The 15,175-nt window shown below is 40.2% G+C and overlaps 4 protein-coding genes across 4 annotated transcripts; 2 read left to right on the plus strand and 2 right to left on the minus strand.

The window, feature by feature from the left end:
- The first annotated feature begins 1,169 nt into the window (after positions 1–1,169).
- On the plus strand, positions 1,170–2,307 carry LOC120017013 (extensin-2-like). Its single transcript, XM_038870050.1, has one exon. The coding sequence runs from the start codon at positions 1,213–1,215 to the stop codon at positions 2,050–2,052; it is 840 nt and encodes a 279-aa protein (XP_038725978.1). The 5' UTR covers positions 1,170–1,212; the 3' UTR covers positions 2,053–2,307.
- Positions 2,308–3,504: 1,197 nt separating this feature from the next.
- Positions 3,505–5,006, plus strand: LOC119979927. The gene is made up of 2 exons (XM_038822546.1): positions 3,505–4,657; positions 4,969–5,006. Exons 1-2 carry the CDS (start codon positions 3,505–3,507, stop codon positions 5,004–5,006), a joined length of 1,191 nt encoding a protein of 396 aa, XP_038678474.1.
- A 3,645-nt stretch (positions 5,007–8,651) lies between these two features.
- Positions 8,652–10,352, minus strand: LOC120016199 (extensin-2-like). The gene has a single exon (XM_038868854.1). It carries the CDS (start codon positions 10,220–10,222, stop codon positions 8,834–8,836), a length of 1,389 nt encoding a protein of 462 aa, XP_038724782.1. The 5' UTR covers positions 10,223–10,352; the 3' UTR covers positions 8,652–8,833.
- A 1,540-nt stretch (positions 10,353–11,892) lies between these two features.
- Positions 11,893–15,128, minus strand: LOC120017105 (aldehyde dehydrogenase family 3 member F1-like). The gene is made up of 10 exons (XM_038870179.1): positions 14,753–15,128; positions 14,281–14,349; positions 14,094–14,190; positions 13,775–13,981; positions 13,275–13,399; positions 13,063–13,167; positions 12,808–12,980; positions 12,627–12,717; positions 12,385–12,534; positions 11,893–12,287 (listed from the first exon to the last, which is right to left on the minus strand). The coding sequence occupies exons 1-10, from the start codon at positions 14,951–14,953 to the stop codon at positions 12,027–12,029; spliced, it is 1,479 nt and encodes a 492-aa protein (XP_038726107.1). The 5' UTR covers positions 14,954–15,128; the 3' UTR covers positions 11,893–12,026.
- Between the last annotated feature and the right edge of the window lie 47 nt (positions 15,129–15,175).

The following is a 15,175-nucleotide window of genomic DNA, read 5'->3' on the forward strand; positions in this document are numbered from 1 at the left end:
TTAGAAACTACTCTAACCTATTATCTCCCATCACGTTTAATCATGTGTGGAGGGAATCTAACGCTGTAGCCGACTGTGTTGCAAGACAGGGTGCTTCTAGGAAAGAGTTGTTTATAGCTTGACTGGGTAACAATGATCCCCCTTTGTCATGGGGGTAGCTCTTATTTTTGTTTGGTGGATTGACTCTGGTTGGAGTCTTCCTTTGCTTCGTTGTTCGTACCTTATTAATCCTTAATAAAATCATTCTTCTTATCAAAAAAAATAAAAATAAAAATATATATATTGTTTGTTTTCGATGTATGTTTGTTTTGTCGACTTTTGACTTAAGAAGCCCACCAACCTCTCTATAGACTAAATATCCCTTAATCTTTATGCATAGTACATTACCATTGTTTTCTTAGCCTCGTCTAGAAGCACTTCCCATTTTATTAATTTGACTAATGATTTATCTGAAAGGGTTCGAGCCATATATGCACACTTTGTTGTCTTGTGTTTACTTTAGTGCCACACTTGTTAAACCACATGCAACCTTTTTTTGAGACAATGTGATCAGCACAATTGCACAAACACTGGCAACTAATAATTATATATATATAGCTAAGACAAACGTTGTGTACTCTGCTAATTTTTTTTTTTTAAAATTTCACCGACTCCGTATATTCCTGACATGCAAGAGAAGAAACCATGAATACGTCAACACAATAATTATTTCCAATGAAGCTTCTAAGAGTTGATATAAGATTAATTTGCTACGTACCTAACACAGACCTTTTAACTCCCAAAATTAGGCAGAGAATCAACACGTACGAGCAACTTGACTCTGCTCTTGCTTTGTTACCTGCACCACTTTGTTCTGAATTATTCAGCCCCATTTGCCTAATACGCGCTTTAATTTACATATAAAATATCCACAGTGAAGACAACACTTCACCTACTACCCTCCTTCTTGGACTTTCATGTCCAATAATACTCATCTGGGAAAATCTGACCAATTATGTAGTGGTTTCCCACCAATCACAAGTGTTGAATAACTGAGTCAAATTGAGAGATTAACTGTACATGCATGTCCAGGCTGTTCTGTTGAGTTTTATTAATAATATTATAATGCACATCTTTGCCACTAATGCCTTAATTGTAGAGTTCACTATAAATAGGGTTACAATCCATGTTTGTTTTCCAAAACAAGATACTCAACACACCAATTTATAAGATATGGGAGCTCGGTCACAGCAGGGGCAGTGGCCTCAACTGCTATGTGCAGTGGCATTTTGCATCTTAGCCACTGCTGTGGTTGCCGATGATGATCACTACAAGCCTTACATTTATGCCTCTCCACCACCACCATATGTGTACAAGTCACCGCCACCACCATCTCCTTCTCCACCTCCACCATATGTTTACAAATCACCTCCTCCTCCTTCACCCTCCCCACCACCACCTTATGTCTATAAGTCACCACCACCCCCATCACCTTCTCCGCCTCCACCCTACATCTACAAGTCACCTCCTCCCCCTTCACCCTCTCCTCCACCACCCTATGTTTACAAGTCACCTCCTCCTCCTTCACCCTCTCCACCACCACCATACGTTTATAAATCACCACCACCACCATCCCCTTCTCCGCCACCACCATATGTTTACAAATCTCCACCACCTCCTTCACCCTCTCCGCCACCACCTTACATCTATAAGTCACCACCACCACCTTCACCCTCTCCGCCACCACCTTACGTGTATAAGTCTCCCCCACCACCAGCACATTCTCCACCACCACCTTATGTGTATAAGTCACCACCTCCTCCCTCTCCTTCACCTCCTCCCCCTTATCTCTATAAGTCACCACCACCACCATCACCGTCTCCACCACCTCCTTACCACTACACATCACCTCCCCCTCCTGTGAAGTCACCCCCTCCTCCATACTACTACAAGTCCCCACCTCCACCATCACCGTCACCACCACCACCTTATTATTACAAATCACCACCACCACCATCTCCATCACCTCCGCCATACTACTACAAGTCTCCACCTCCTCCATATCATTACTAAGGGTACTTCTACGCTCATGGGCCAACAAGCACACAGTTAATTCATTCAAGTTGTGAGAAGAATAAAAAGAAGTTTCTGTTTTCAATTTCAGTATAATTTGTTTCGGTATTTTTCTATTTGATCATTGGTGCGTAGTTGTCTTTTGAGAATAAAAAATAAGAGTCCTTATTGAGATCCTTGATGGATTCATTTGTATGAAGTACACAATGAATCATTTATTTCATGAATTAAGTCAAAGCCATAAGTTTTAATTTTTGTTCTCTCTCTGTTACGTGGCAAGTGCAACGCATATATCATCTCTAATAATAATGTGAAATTAGTAAGCCGGGACTTGAGAATTGAAAATTTTAGCAATAAATGTAATGTGCGATAAATTTATCAAGAAGTCTCTCATTCAAGAATTCCCAAACCAAGCAATGTTGACTTCTCTAATTAGACCCAAATGGGGATTTTTTTTTTTTTTTCTGTCTATACTATAATTATTTTGATTTTCATCCATCAAGAATATGGACTCCATATGATAAGGAAATTCAAATTAAATGAATATTAAACAATTCATTGTTAAACAGATTAGTGCCCGACATAAATAATTAATCTAATTAGTAATTAAAAGGCATACAAATGAAAGGCTTTTTCATTTTACCAAGAAATAAAAACCTCTATTCAGTATATAACATAAGTCTTACAAGTTACAACATATTTCTGATGTAGGAACTTGGCTAAAGACGCGTATTATTAAGGGGAAGCAGTGCCATCAAACGAGATACACACATATATTTGTGTGTGTGTGTGTATATATTATATAGTTGCATGACAAAGCATGCATGGATATATCTACTCCAATGCTCCCAAGTGCAATGGCTAGGTAACCTTATTATGATCTGTGAGATAAAAAGGGTATCAAGTAAGAGGATGATAAATGAACCAAACATAAAGAGAATACTAAGGTAAACATAAAGATAATACACACATATATTATACGGGAAGAGTGATGAATACGGGCCTGAAATATTAAACCAAGCTCATGACAACAAAAGTAATGGGCTCAAGCCTCAAGGCTTGAGAAGTAACCATCCAAGCCCTTTTAGTGCATGCATATCAAGGAGGAAATTAAGGAGGATGTTAAGGAGGATATCAAGGAGCATATCAAGGAGCATGTTAAGGAGGATATCAAGGAGGATATCAAGGAGAATATATTATTGATTTCATTACCTTAAATGCATGCATAAATTAGGCAATGTTTCTAGTTGTTTGCCATTGTTTAGGCTTGACTTAGTGCTTTCTTCTCCTATATATATCACTAACAAAGATGTAAATGAACACACAATTTTCTCAACACCATACACAATTCTTTTTCTCTGTTTTCTTTACATGGTATCGGAGCTTAGGCTTTCACCCTTACTGTAAAACAACATCAACTGCAAATCATTATTTCACCTTGCCTCCACACTCATGGCAAAGACCGACAACAATGACCCAGAAAAATCTGAGATAACCAAGATGCAAAACCATAGGCACGATGATCCAAGTGATCCTCTCTATCTTCACCACTCGGACCAACCTGGTCTTATCCTGGTGACCCAATCGCTGAATCAAGATAACTATCCTCTTTGGAGTCATGCCATGCTCATGGCCCTTATTGCCAAAAACAAAGACGGTTTCATCGATGGAACCGTGACCAAACCTGTCACAGGATCCACGGCAGAGGTAAAGCAATGGACTCGTTGTGATCTTCTTGTCAAAGGATGGATCCTCAACACAGTAACTCCTGCAATCGGACAAAGCGTCATGTACAATGATAGTGCTCTTGCCGTCTGGAATGAACTAAAGGAACTACTCTCTACCACCAACAGTGTGTACCTTTTTCACATTGAGCAGGAAATCCATGATTGCTTGCAAGGCAACATGACCATTGGTGAATACTACACCAAGCTCAAAAGTCTCTGGGACAAACGAGATGCACTTTGTCCTCTACCACCTTGTAGTGGGGATATTGCCAAGACTCTACATCAATACCAACAGACACAACGTACCATCAAGTTCCTTATGGGACTCAATGAGGTTTATGCAGCAGCACGTGGTCAAATTCTTCTCATGGATCCACTACCTCCTGCTAACAAAGTGTTCTCTCTTGTCAATCAAGACGAAAAACAACGAGTCATCTCCTCACAAGGTCTGGGTAAAGCACCAGAGGCAGCAGCTTTCACCGCTAGAGAAAGGTTCAATCATACAGGGAAAGCTCCTTTGTCCCACCTCTCCACTATCCGTTGCCATCGTTGCCACCTTACTGGTCACTCCACTGAAAATTGTCGGGCACACTTAAAATGTGACTATTGCGGACACAAAGGTCACACAATCGACATTTGCCGCAAGCTTAAGAGGGCCAACTCTCACGGTGATAAGAGTAATCATTTGAACACAAACTCTCATTCTCGTTCAAAGGCTTATCATGTAAGTTTTCAACCAGACAATACTGACAGCACACCACCTTCCTACAACCTCACGGCAGATCAATATCATGATCTCCTTGCTCTTATTGATCAAAACAAAGTAGGAAACATGGCTAGTCAAGTGAATGCGGCAACTACAATGAGCAACGTTTCAGGTAACACAGTTTGTGCAAACTCTCTTATTCCACATAAGGAATGGATTTTTGATACAGGTGCTACAGATCACATGGTCTGCTCATCCACTCTTATGACCACCAAGACACCAATTCATAATCGTCATGTATACCTGCCCAATCATGCCATTGCTCCCATAACACATATAGGCACCATACGGTTTTCTGATAATCTTGTGCTCTATAATGTTTTATGTGTTCCATCATTCCGATTAAACTTAATTTCAGTAGCCAAATTAGCCAAAACATCCCTATGTTCTGCAATTTTTACTGATGTGTCTTGCATTGTTCAGGACCAACGATCGGGGGAGATGATTGGGATGGGAACTGAGCGCAATGGACTTTATTACTTGGACGTTGCGAGGATATCTGGGTGTCATTCCGCCTCAACAATTACACCTTCCAACTCATCCCATTTATGGCATCAACGTTTAGGTCATTTATCTAACAAAAGCCTACGGGCCATATCTTTGTCTACCAAAAATATTCATTTTTGTTCAGTTGATGATTGTGCCATTTGTCCTCTTGCCAAACAAACTCGTAACTCTTTTCCATTGAGTTCTATTACTACGAAAGTTCCATTTGAATTAATTCATGTTGACATTTGGGGAGGATACCATATCCAATCACTCAATGGGGCAAAATACTTTCTTACAATTGTTGATGATTTTTCTCGTTGTACTTGGATTTATCTATTACATAGCAAATCCGATGCACGTGGATCTCTTCTTTCCTTCATAAACTATGTTGAAACACAGTTTTCTACTCGCGTCAAAGTCATTGGGAGTGACAATGGCCCTGAATTCTCCATGCATAATTTCTACTCTGAAAAAGGGATTATGCATCAAACCACTTGTGTTTCCACCCCACAACAGAATGGAGTAGCCGAACGCAAGCACCGTCACCTTCTAAATGTTGCCCGCTCCTTACTTTTTCAAGCCAACCTTCCTAAATTTTTTTGGGGAGATTCCATCCTTACCGCTGCTTATCTCATCAATCGTACTCCCACTCCTGTTCTTAAAGGTAAAACTCCATACGAAATTCTCTTTCACAAAACACCTTCTTATACACATTTACGTGTGTTTGGTTGTTTGTGTTTTGCCTCCACCCACCATACTCGTCCTACTAAATTTGATGCCCGTTCTATCCGTTGCCTATTCCTTGGATACCCATATGGTACCAAGGGATACCGCGTTTACAATCTCGAAACTGGTCAAATATTCATCTCTCGGGACGTTGTTTTTCATGAACAATTATTTCCCTACACTACTTCCGCTGCCACTCTTTCCCCTCCCCCCAATTTCACGTTGTTTCCCACTCCAATGGTCTCTATTGACCCATTACCGACACCTGCACCGAGTGCCATGCCCATTCCTTCAGACACACCTAACATTCCACCAAACACATCATTCCATAGTGACACCACTACCACACTTGACCCCATTATGTCTCCGCCACACCCTAATCCCACCTCCACACCCGCACCTCGGCTACGCCGCACAACCCATGCTCCCAGTTATCTTCAACACTACCATGTGGAGGTTTCATTGCCCACTCGGGATCCACCGTCATCGCCTCCATCATTGGCTGGACATACAGGTACTTCTCACCCTTTATCTCATGTTATATCCTATGATAACTTGTCTCCTTCCCACAGGGCCTTTGCCACATCCATCTCAGCCATCAAAACACCCACCACCTTTTCCCAAGCTGTCAAGGACCCCCAATGGCGCCACGCTATGGACCAAGAGCTTCAGGCTCTCCAAGAAAATGGTACGTGGTCCCTCCAACCACTGCCACCGCACAAGAAACCTGTTGGCTGCAAATGGGTTTACAAAATCAAATTCAATCCTGATGGCACGGTTGAACGTTACAAGGCACGGTTGGTTGCCAAAGGTTACAGTCAGATTGAAGGTTTTGATTACAGGGAGACTTTTGCCCCAGTTGCCAAGCTTGTTACCGTCCGTCTCCTTCTTGCCGTGGCTGCCACCCAACATTGGCATCTTCGTCAGCTTGACGTCAATAACGCGTTTCTCCATGGCGATCTTGAGGAAGAAGTATATATGTCCCTACCTCAGGGTTTCGGATGAAAGGGGGAGACTCGTGTATGCAAGTTGCACAAATCTCTGTACGGGCTCAAACAAGCCTCTCGCCAATGGTTCATAAAATTGTCTACAGCACTCAAACTTGCTGGTTTTCATCAATCTAAGTCGGACTATTCACTCTTCATCCGAACCCGAGGTAGCATCTTCACTGCACTTCTTGTTTATGTTGATGATGTCATCCTCACAGGGAATAGTCTGCAAGACATTGAGGAAGTTACAAATGGTCTCATGAGACAATTTAAGTTGAAGGATCTCGGTGAGTTGAAATATTTCTTGGGTATAGAGATTGCACGTTCTAGCAAGGGGATTGCTATTTCACAACGTAAATATGCCCTTGAAATACTGGAGGATACAGGCTACCTTGCTGCTAGGTCAGTCAACACTCCTATGGAACAAAATTTATCCCTCAACAAGACTGATGGAGAGTGCATCAGTGATCCTTTTTCTTATCGAAGACTTGTTGGAAGGTTGATATACTTGACACTTACTCGCCCAGACTTAGTGTATGCTGTCCATATTCTTAGCCAATACATGGATAAGCCCCGTACTCCACATCTGGAAGCAGCTTACCGAGTATTGCGGTACATCAAGCAAGCCCCCGGACAAGGTATTTTATTCTCTGCCACTAGTCCGATACAGCTGAATGCTTTTTGCGATGCGGATTGGGCTAGATGTCGAGACACACGTCGTTCCACCACAGGATATTGCATGTTCCTCGGACAATCACTGATCTCTTGGAAAACTAAGAAACAAAACACAGTGTCCCGCTCAAGCGCGGAAGCAGAGTATCGTTCCATGGCTTCGGCATGTTGTGAAATAACTTGGTTAAAGTACATTCTATGTGATCTTGGAATCAAGCATCCACAACCAGCTAGGTTGTATTGTGACAATCAAGCAGCATTACATATAGCGTCAAATCCAGTATTTCACGAACGAACGAAACACATAGAGATTGACTGTCATCTTGTAAGAGAAAAAATTCAGGCCGGTTTACTCAAGACATTTCACATCTCAACCTCGAAGCAACCGGCAGACATTTTCACGAAGGCTGTAGGTGTCCCACAATTTTCCATCTTACTTAGCAAGTTGGGCATAGTCAACATCTATTCCAACTTGAGGGGGAGTATTAAGGAGGAAATTAAGGAGGATGTTAAGGAGGATATCAAGGAGCATATCAAGGAGCATGTTAAGGAGGATATCAAGGAGGATATCAAGGAGAATATATTATTGATTTCATTACCTTAAATGCATGCATAAATTAGGCAATGTTTCTAGTTGTTTGCCATTGTTTAGGCTTGACTTAGTGCTTTCTTCTCCTATATATATCACTAACAAAGGTGTAAATGAACACACAATTTTCTCAACACCATACACAATTCTTTTTCTCTGTTTTCTTTACAGTCTCTTACTATCAAATTCGGTCTTGTTAGGTCTGGGTCTGTAGTTATTGTCCAAGGCACAGTCAGGTCATGGTCAGCCTATATATAAATATACATATGCAGTGGGTACCGGCTTAACCGGCTTCGATCACCGGCTCCCCTGTCATTAGGTCATCAACTTCCTTCATATTTTGGTAGTCCCCATACATGGTCTTACGATTTTGCTGAGACATGTGTTTTTGTTGTATACGGGTCTGCACATATGAGCACTTAGTCTTTATTTTATAATTGTCACTTGACTAATTCTCCGTTTATTATAACAAATTATGAAGGAATATGGAGACTTTATATTTCCATCTATAAGCATGTATGTTTATGGCTTGATGCGGCCTGCAGTTGACTAATATAATGAAAATTAAGCAAAACTACCATTAATTAAGCATGCATCCTCAAGATTCAAAACGGTCAATTCACACTACAATGCGATCAAAATCAGAGAAACGCCTTTATTAATTTTTTTATTCCAATCATGAACAAAAGTAAGATAAATAAACTCGATACATAGAATCATCAATTCAACGAAAGAAAATTTCGACAAAAAAGAAAAAAAAAGGAGCAAAGCACCATGTTGTTGCTACACCTTCCTCGATGAACATATTAGGAAATTTTTTTGTCTAGTAAATAGCAGGAGGTGGAGGAGAGGTGTAATAATATGCAGGAGGTGGGGGTGGAGATTTGTAGTAGTAAGGAGGTGGCGGTGAAGGAGAAGGAGGAGGAGGGGACTTGTAAACATAGGGAGGTGGAGGCGATGGTGATGGAGGCGGTGGTGACTTGTAAATGTAAGGAGGAGGTGGAGATGGAGAAGGAGGTGGTGGAGACTTGTAGACATATGGTGGTGATGGTAATGGAGAAGGAGGTGGTGGGGACTTGTAGACATATGGTGGTGGTGGTGATGGAGATGGGGGAGGTGGAGAGTTATATACATAAGGAGGTGGTGGTGGTGAAGGGGATGGTGGTGGTGGAGACTTATACACATAGGGAGGAGGCGGTGATGGTGATGGAGGAGGGGGAGGCTTGTAGACATAGGGTGGTGGAGGTGATGGGGAGGGTGGAGGAGGAGACTTGTAGACATAGGGAGGTGGAGGAGAAGGAGATGGGGGAGGTGGTGATTGATAGACATATGGAGGAGGTGGTGATGGGGAGGGTGGAGGAGGAGACTTGTAGACATAGGGAGGTGGAGGAGATGGAGATGGAGATGGGGGAGGTGGTGATTGATAGACATATGGAGGAGGTGGTGATTGGTAGACATAGGGAGGTGGAGGAGATGGAGATGGGGGCGGTGGTGATTGATAGACATATGGAGGAGGTGGTGATGGGGAGGGTGGAGGAGGAGACTTGTAGACATAGGGAGGTGGAGGAGATGGAGATGGGGGAGGTGGTGATTGGTAGACATATGGAGGAGGTGGTGATGGGGAGGGTGGAGGAGGAGACTTGTAGATATAGGGAGGTGGAGGAGATGGAGATGGGGGAGGGGGTGATTTGTAGACATATGGAGGAGGTGGTGATGGGGAGGGTGGAGGAGGAGATTTGTAGACATAAGGTGGAGGTGGCGACGGAGATGGGGGTGGTGGAGATTTATAGATATAGGGAGGAGGTGGTGATGGGGAGGGTGGAGGAGGAGATTTGTAGACATAAGGTGCAGGTGGCGACGGAGATGGGGGTGGTGGAGATTTATAGATATAGGGAGGAGGTGGTGATGGAGAGGGTGGTGGAGGAGAATTGTAAATGTATGGTGGAGGGGGTGAAGGTGATGGAGGAGGTGGAGACTTGTAAATATATGGTGGTGGTGGGGACTTATAGTAGTAATTAGGAGTTTCTGGCGACCATTGCCAATAATCACGAGGTGGTGGCAGCCACTTGTAGTATTTAGGCGGTGGAAGAGGCCACGACGGAGGCGGTGTTGACTTGTAATAGTCGTCCTCCGCTGCTACATTACTGACTATAAAGCACAATGCCAATGCAAAGACTGCGTGAGGCCAAATCTTGGCCATTTTGGGCAACATTTAATTTGGTCACTGCAAAGTCGATCGCAATACTACTTAGAGATCGACTTCAATGCTCTTAAATGAGATCAAAACACTACTCTTTTGTGAATGAATAAAAATGGAGAAGATTGTGGTTTATATAGTGTTGCTCCTACTCATTGAAACAATTCTTTAATGATTGAAGAAGTTTTCCAACCTCTTAGAAATTAATCTTATATTATAATCAACCGTTCCAGCTAGCTACCAACTCCTTCAACTATTAAGAAAAGGGTAGTGGGATCCCATTGTGTTCCTAGCTAGCTAGCTACATATGAATTAGTCAAAAATTCATATAAAGCATAAGGCTGAACCATTCACAATAAGGAATTCATCCAAATAGAATGTATTTTTATTGATTATTACAAATGAATAAAAATGTTTTTGTTTTAAAAAACGCTTGCTGACAATTGGCGAAGGAAGAAGATTACAAAACTTTACTTAGAAACTTTCATGGTATGTGACTCAGAAACAATCAAGCTGTAGTTGTTTGTCTTGTTCCCATACCCAAAAAAAAGAAAAGAAAAGAAAAGAAAAAAGAGTTGTTTGTCTTGTTCAAGAAATTAACCATGGAAAATTACATAAACTTAGTCAAACTAGTTTCTTAGGCGTACATATTAATTAGTTGGCATCTGATAACCGAGTTCCTGATAATATATATATATATATATATACTATTATATATTAAGAAGCTTCGTGTGTTCAAGCATGCATGAAACATTGAATCACATAAGTTGATACTAGGACTTGTAATCCATATATAGGTTAGGTGTAAGCTGCCGATGCGATTTATAAATAAATATCTAATCACTTTCAACCAAGAGTAATATTTTAAGGACAAAGTTGTGCGGGTTTTAGAACCAAAGCGTACAATATCTCTTTGAATTATTTAGGTTGGATTATATATTCAATTTAAAACATACGAACAAAATGCTGAATATTATGACATCAAAAAACGTGTAATTAACTTAATTGTAGAGGAATCATTAATGCGTAAAAATCCAAGGTCAATTTCATATAGGCAATCAAAACTCAAAAGAAAGATGATTATTTGGTAAAGTAGGCATAAGAAAGATAGAAGTGTTTGCAATTCGATCACTGAAAGAAAAACGTTTTAAATTAGGTCTCTCAATTGAGTCAATCCGGTTCGATTTCGGTGAATTTTTCCCAATATATTGTAATTGTACTTTCATCATGGAGAAGCCACCAGAAAGGGATTAGTGCAGATGGCTTAGGTATGAACCACTAAAAGGCAGGCACATTAATTTTTCTTACACTTGCAATTGCTTATTTACTTGATTATGCAATCGTTTCTCCATTAGTATTAATACAGAAGAATGAATGAATCATGGGCATTCCACAAGATTTTGATATTGAGGATCGAGAAGAATAGGTCCAATTGATTCTCTTATATATGTTTGTATATATTGATCATTTGCTTACATAACTTTGGCATCAAAGTGATGGAAGATTTGCCTGATTGTGCTCAGTAAACTCTTTAAAAAGAGAATAATATATATATATATATATATATATATATATATATATATATATATTAATGGAGTAATATTAAGATAATGCAGATTACTTTAAATATCTTATTTAGATATATACTTTCTTTCTCAAAATGTATTCATTGCTCACATATATATATGTAATCAACTCTGTAAATAAAACCTAAAAATATATATATCAAATAAAGGATACAGAATCCATTATCAAAAACTTATAGTAGTTCCCCAAACTCATGTATATATGCATGCGAGACATACTTTCTTCATTTTCACTAGTTCCTGTTTGTGCTATTTCTGGTCTTCTTCAAGCCAAGCAAGACAAGTAGAATTCCAAGATAACGAAAAGAGAGAGTTGACTCAAGGAGCAGCAGCTTCTGATTATTCCATGGAGGAAACCTGAACCAAAAATCAGTCAGGAAGCTCCGCCTCACTACCGCCTTGTGATGGCTGAACACATCGAATGAGAACTTCCCATGGTACTTCCCCATCCCGCTCTCTCCAATCCCTCCAAATGGTAAGCTATCTGCTGCATACTGCACAAATTTTATAGCCCAAAACAATAAGAGAGCCATATATATACAGATCATCATAAGCAAAAAAATGACAACAGTGTAACTGGTAATGAAATACTTGAATAAGCGCGTCGTTGAATACTAAGCTCCCTGATGATGTCTCGGAGACCATTCTCCTCCTCAACGTTTCATTATTCGTGAAGGCATATATTGTAAGTGCTTTAGGCCTTGAGTTTATGAAATTAATGCCGTCTTCAATTTTATTGAGCTGCAAAGGAAAGGATGAAATCTTTTGTTGAGCTGCAGTCATAGTGAAGTAAAGTTGCCTAGAAATAAATCAACTATGGAGATAAATCTCACAGTGATAATGGGAAGCAATGGACCAAAGATTTCATCTCTCATTATTCCAGCTTCTAGCGGGGGATCCAACAATATTGTTGGCTCAATGAACCTGCATTAGAATTAATGACGTTAAACGTGTTTCATCTAATATGTAAATCAACATACTTCAGGTTCACAGGTAATGGAAAGTGAAATTTACAGGTTTTCTTCATCCATTGAACCACCATAGACAATGGAATCCTTGACCGCCGGATCATTCAAAAGATTCTTTAATCGAAAGAAATGTTGTTTGTTTATGATCCGTGCCATACTGTTTGATGCTTTTGGGTTCTCACCAAACATGTTTTCAATCCTGACCTTCAATAAGTCCACCTGAACAAAGGGTAAACAATCAAAGTCATGTATGAAGCTTGAAAAGATAATTTTAAACATAAGAGATCATATATTATCATACCAAAGTAGGACTAAATTTCTTCTCCACTAGAAGATAGTCAATTGCTATGCATGCCTGACCAGCGCAAGACCCATACTTGGCTCCAATGATCCGGTTTGCTGCCACCTTTTAATCCCGATCAACGAAGCTTCAATTAGCTTAGGAAAGCTGATTTGGTGGCAATTAAACTGTGGTAATGAGATGACTGTAAACAGTACTTAAATGGAATTCACCTCTTTGTCCCAAGACCATGAGAATGAATCGATGATGGCAGGGCATTTTCCACCCAACTCAAGAGTAACAGGGGTTAGATGCTTTGCTGCTGCTGTCATAACCATCTGCCCCACTCTTGCACTACCTATCAATAGTTGTATGATTCAGAAAGGAGACCAAGTTACTATTAGCATATTGATACTAATTAAGATATTCCCTTCGAACGCAGCGTACAATACTTCTTAAACTGCAGGTCTGGTGTCTGAAAGTAAACATATATACGTGCATGCGAAGGTGTTTTGAATTGAGGAATCCTACAATGCAGTAGAGCAAACTCTATTCTGTGATAGTAGAAAATGTGAATGCTAGTCGAAATACATCGGATGCTCAACTGCTTCTAGAGAAGTAAATCCAAGGAGTACTGAGCTGTGTCAACACTACGAGGAGCAAATTCACTTGCTAATCATATGCATACAATGTTGGTGTAATTGGGTGTGAATATCAGTACACATGTAGGTACCTGTGAAGAAGATCTTGTCCCATTTCTGCTGTAGGAGTTGTTGGCCAACTTCTTGACCTCCTTCAATAATCCTGATGGCTTTGTTATCGAGGTATAAAGGAAGAGCATTTGCGAGAAGAGAAGAGCTTGCAGGAGCCAACTCTGAAGGCTTTAGTACCATCGTGTTACCTGAAGCTATTGCTCCAATCAGTGGCTCCAGTGACAGCCCTGTATGTGTTCCTCAAAAAAATTAATTACAAAATTTTGGCCTTTATTAAGCATTATATAGCCGTAGATGGTTGAAGAAAACTGAATTCATCGAGTCTAACAAATTACATACCAATGGGAAAATTCCAAGAGGAGAAAATGAGGACAAGACCAAGAGGCTCTGGAACCAGTTCTGCCGACGACAATAAAGCAACTGCTGGGAGTTTAGCCTATCAAAGTTAAACCGGCTTGTTTCAGCATATGATTTTTAGACTTGGTATTTCTCAACCCATATTTGGGCTTACTTGTCCAAAAGTTACCTTTTTGGATGACATCCATTGCTTCATGTTGCTTAGTGCATAATTTATGGACTTTATCAAGGTTCCAGCCTGCAGAATAAGATAGCATCATATATAGAACGTGATGTCAACTACTTTTGTTAAGGATTCATGTTTCCGCCCCAAACATTTTGGATTAAAGCTAATGCGAATGTGTCACACTGTTCTTACCTCCCCACCATCTATTTGCAGTATTCATATAATGCTTATGAGAACTAAATCCATCTTTTGTTCAAAAGAAAAAAAAAATACAATAAACAAAGAAGTAAAGCTTTAGATGAACAAAATTTTTGTTTCTGCTGCAAAATTTCTGATTCACACAACCCCAAATCCTAAATTAAAAGGAACCCTGATGACTACATTAACAAATGTAAACCCATTATTACAAAAATTAAAAAATGTGTTAGTGGAAATGTGGAGAGTCGAAGAAGAATGATTGAAGGAACAAACATACCTCATCTCTATATGCCTCGCAGTGATGTTTCCCCAAATCTTGTTTTAGGGCTTTGAAGATATCTTCCTCTTTCTCTTTAAGAAAAAGAAGTAACCCTTTAAGCTGTAATATCCTCCACGATGCTTCCTTGGTCTTCCCACTCCTATAGTATTCCCTGATGCCCTCCACATCTCTCTCTAGCTCCTCAATAAAAACCATCATCAGTATCTCCTGGTCCTCTGTTTCTCTTGCAGACTTGCACCATATATATGTGTGTATATATATATATTTTCAAGCCTACTTTGACGGCTACTTCGTTAAGTTTCATTAACGCAATTTTCCTGCAGCTGCTGCTGAATTGGGGTGGGTTTTAATGTTACCACTTGCTTATGCATCATTGGTTCTTGAAAGTTTTCTTCTTTTTTTCTTTTCTTTTTTTTTTGT

The sequence above is a fragment of the Tripterygium wilfordii genome, chromosome 15 (genome assembly GCF_013401445.1).
Source record: "Tripterygium wilfordii isolate XIE 37 chromosome 15, ASM1340144v1, whole genome shotgun sequence".
NCBI classification, from domain to species: Eukaryota; Viridiplantae; Streptophyta; class Magnoliopsida; order Celastrales; family Celastraceae; genus Tripterygium; species Tripterygium wilfordii.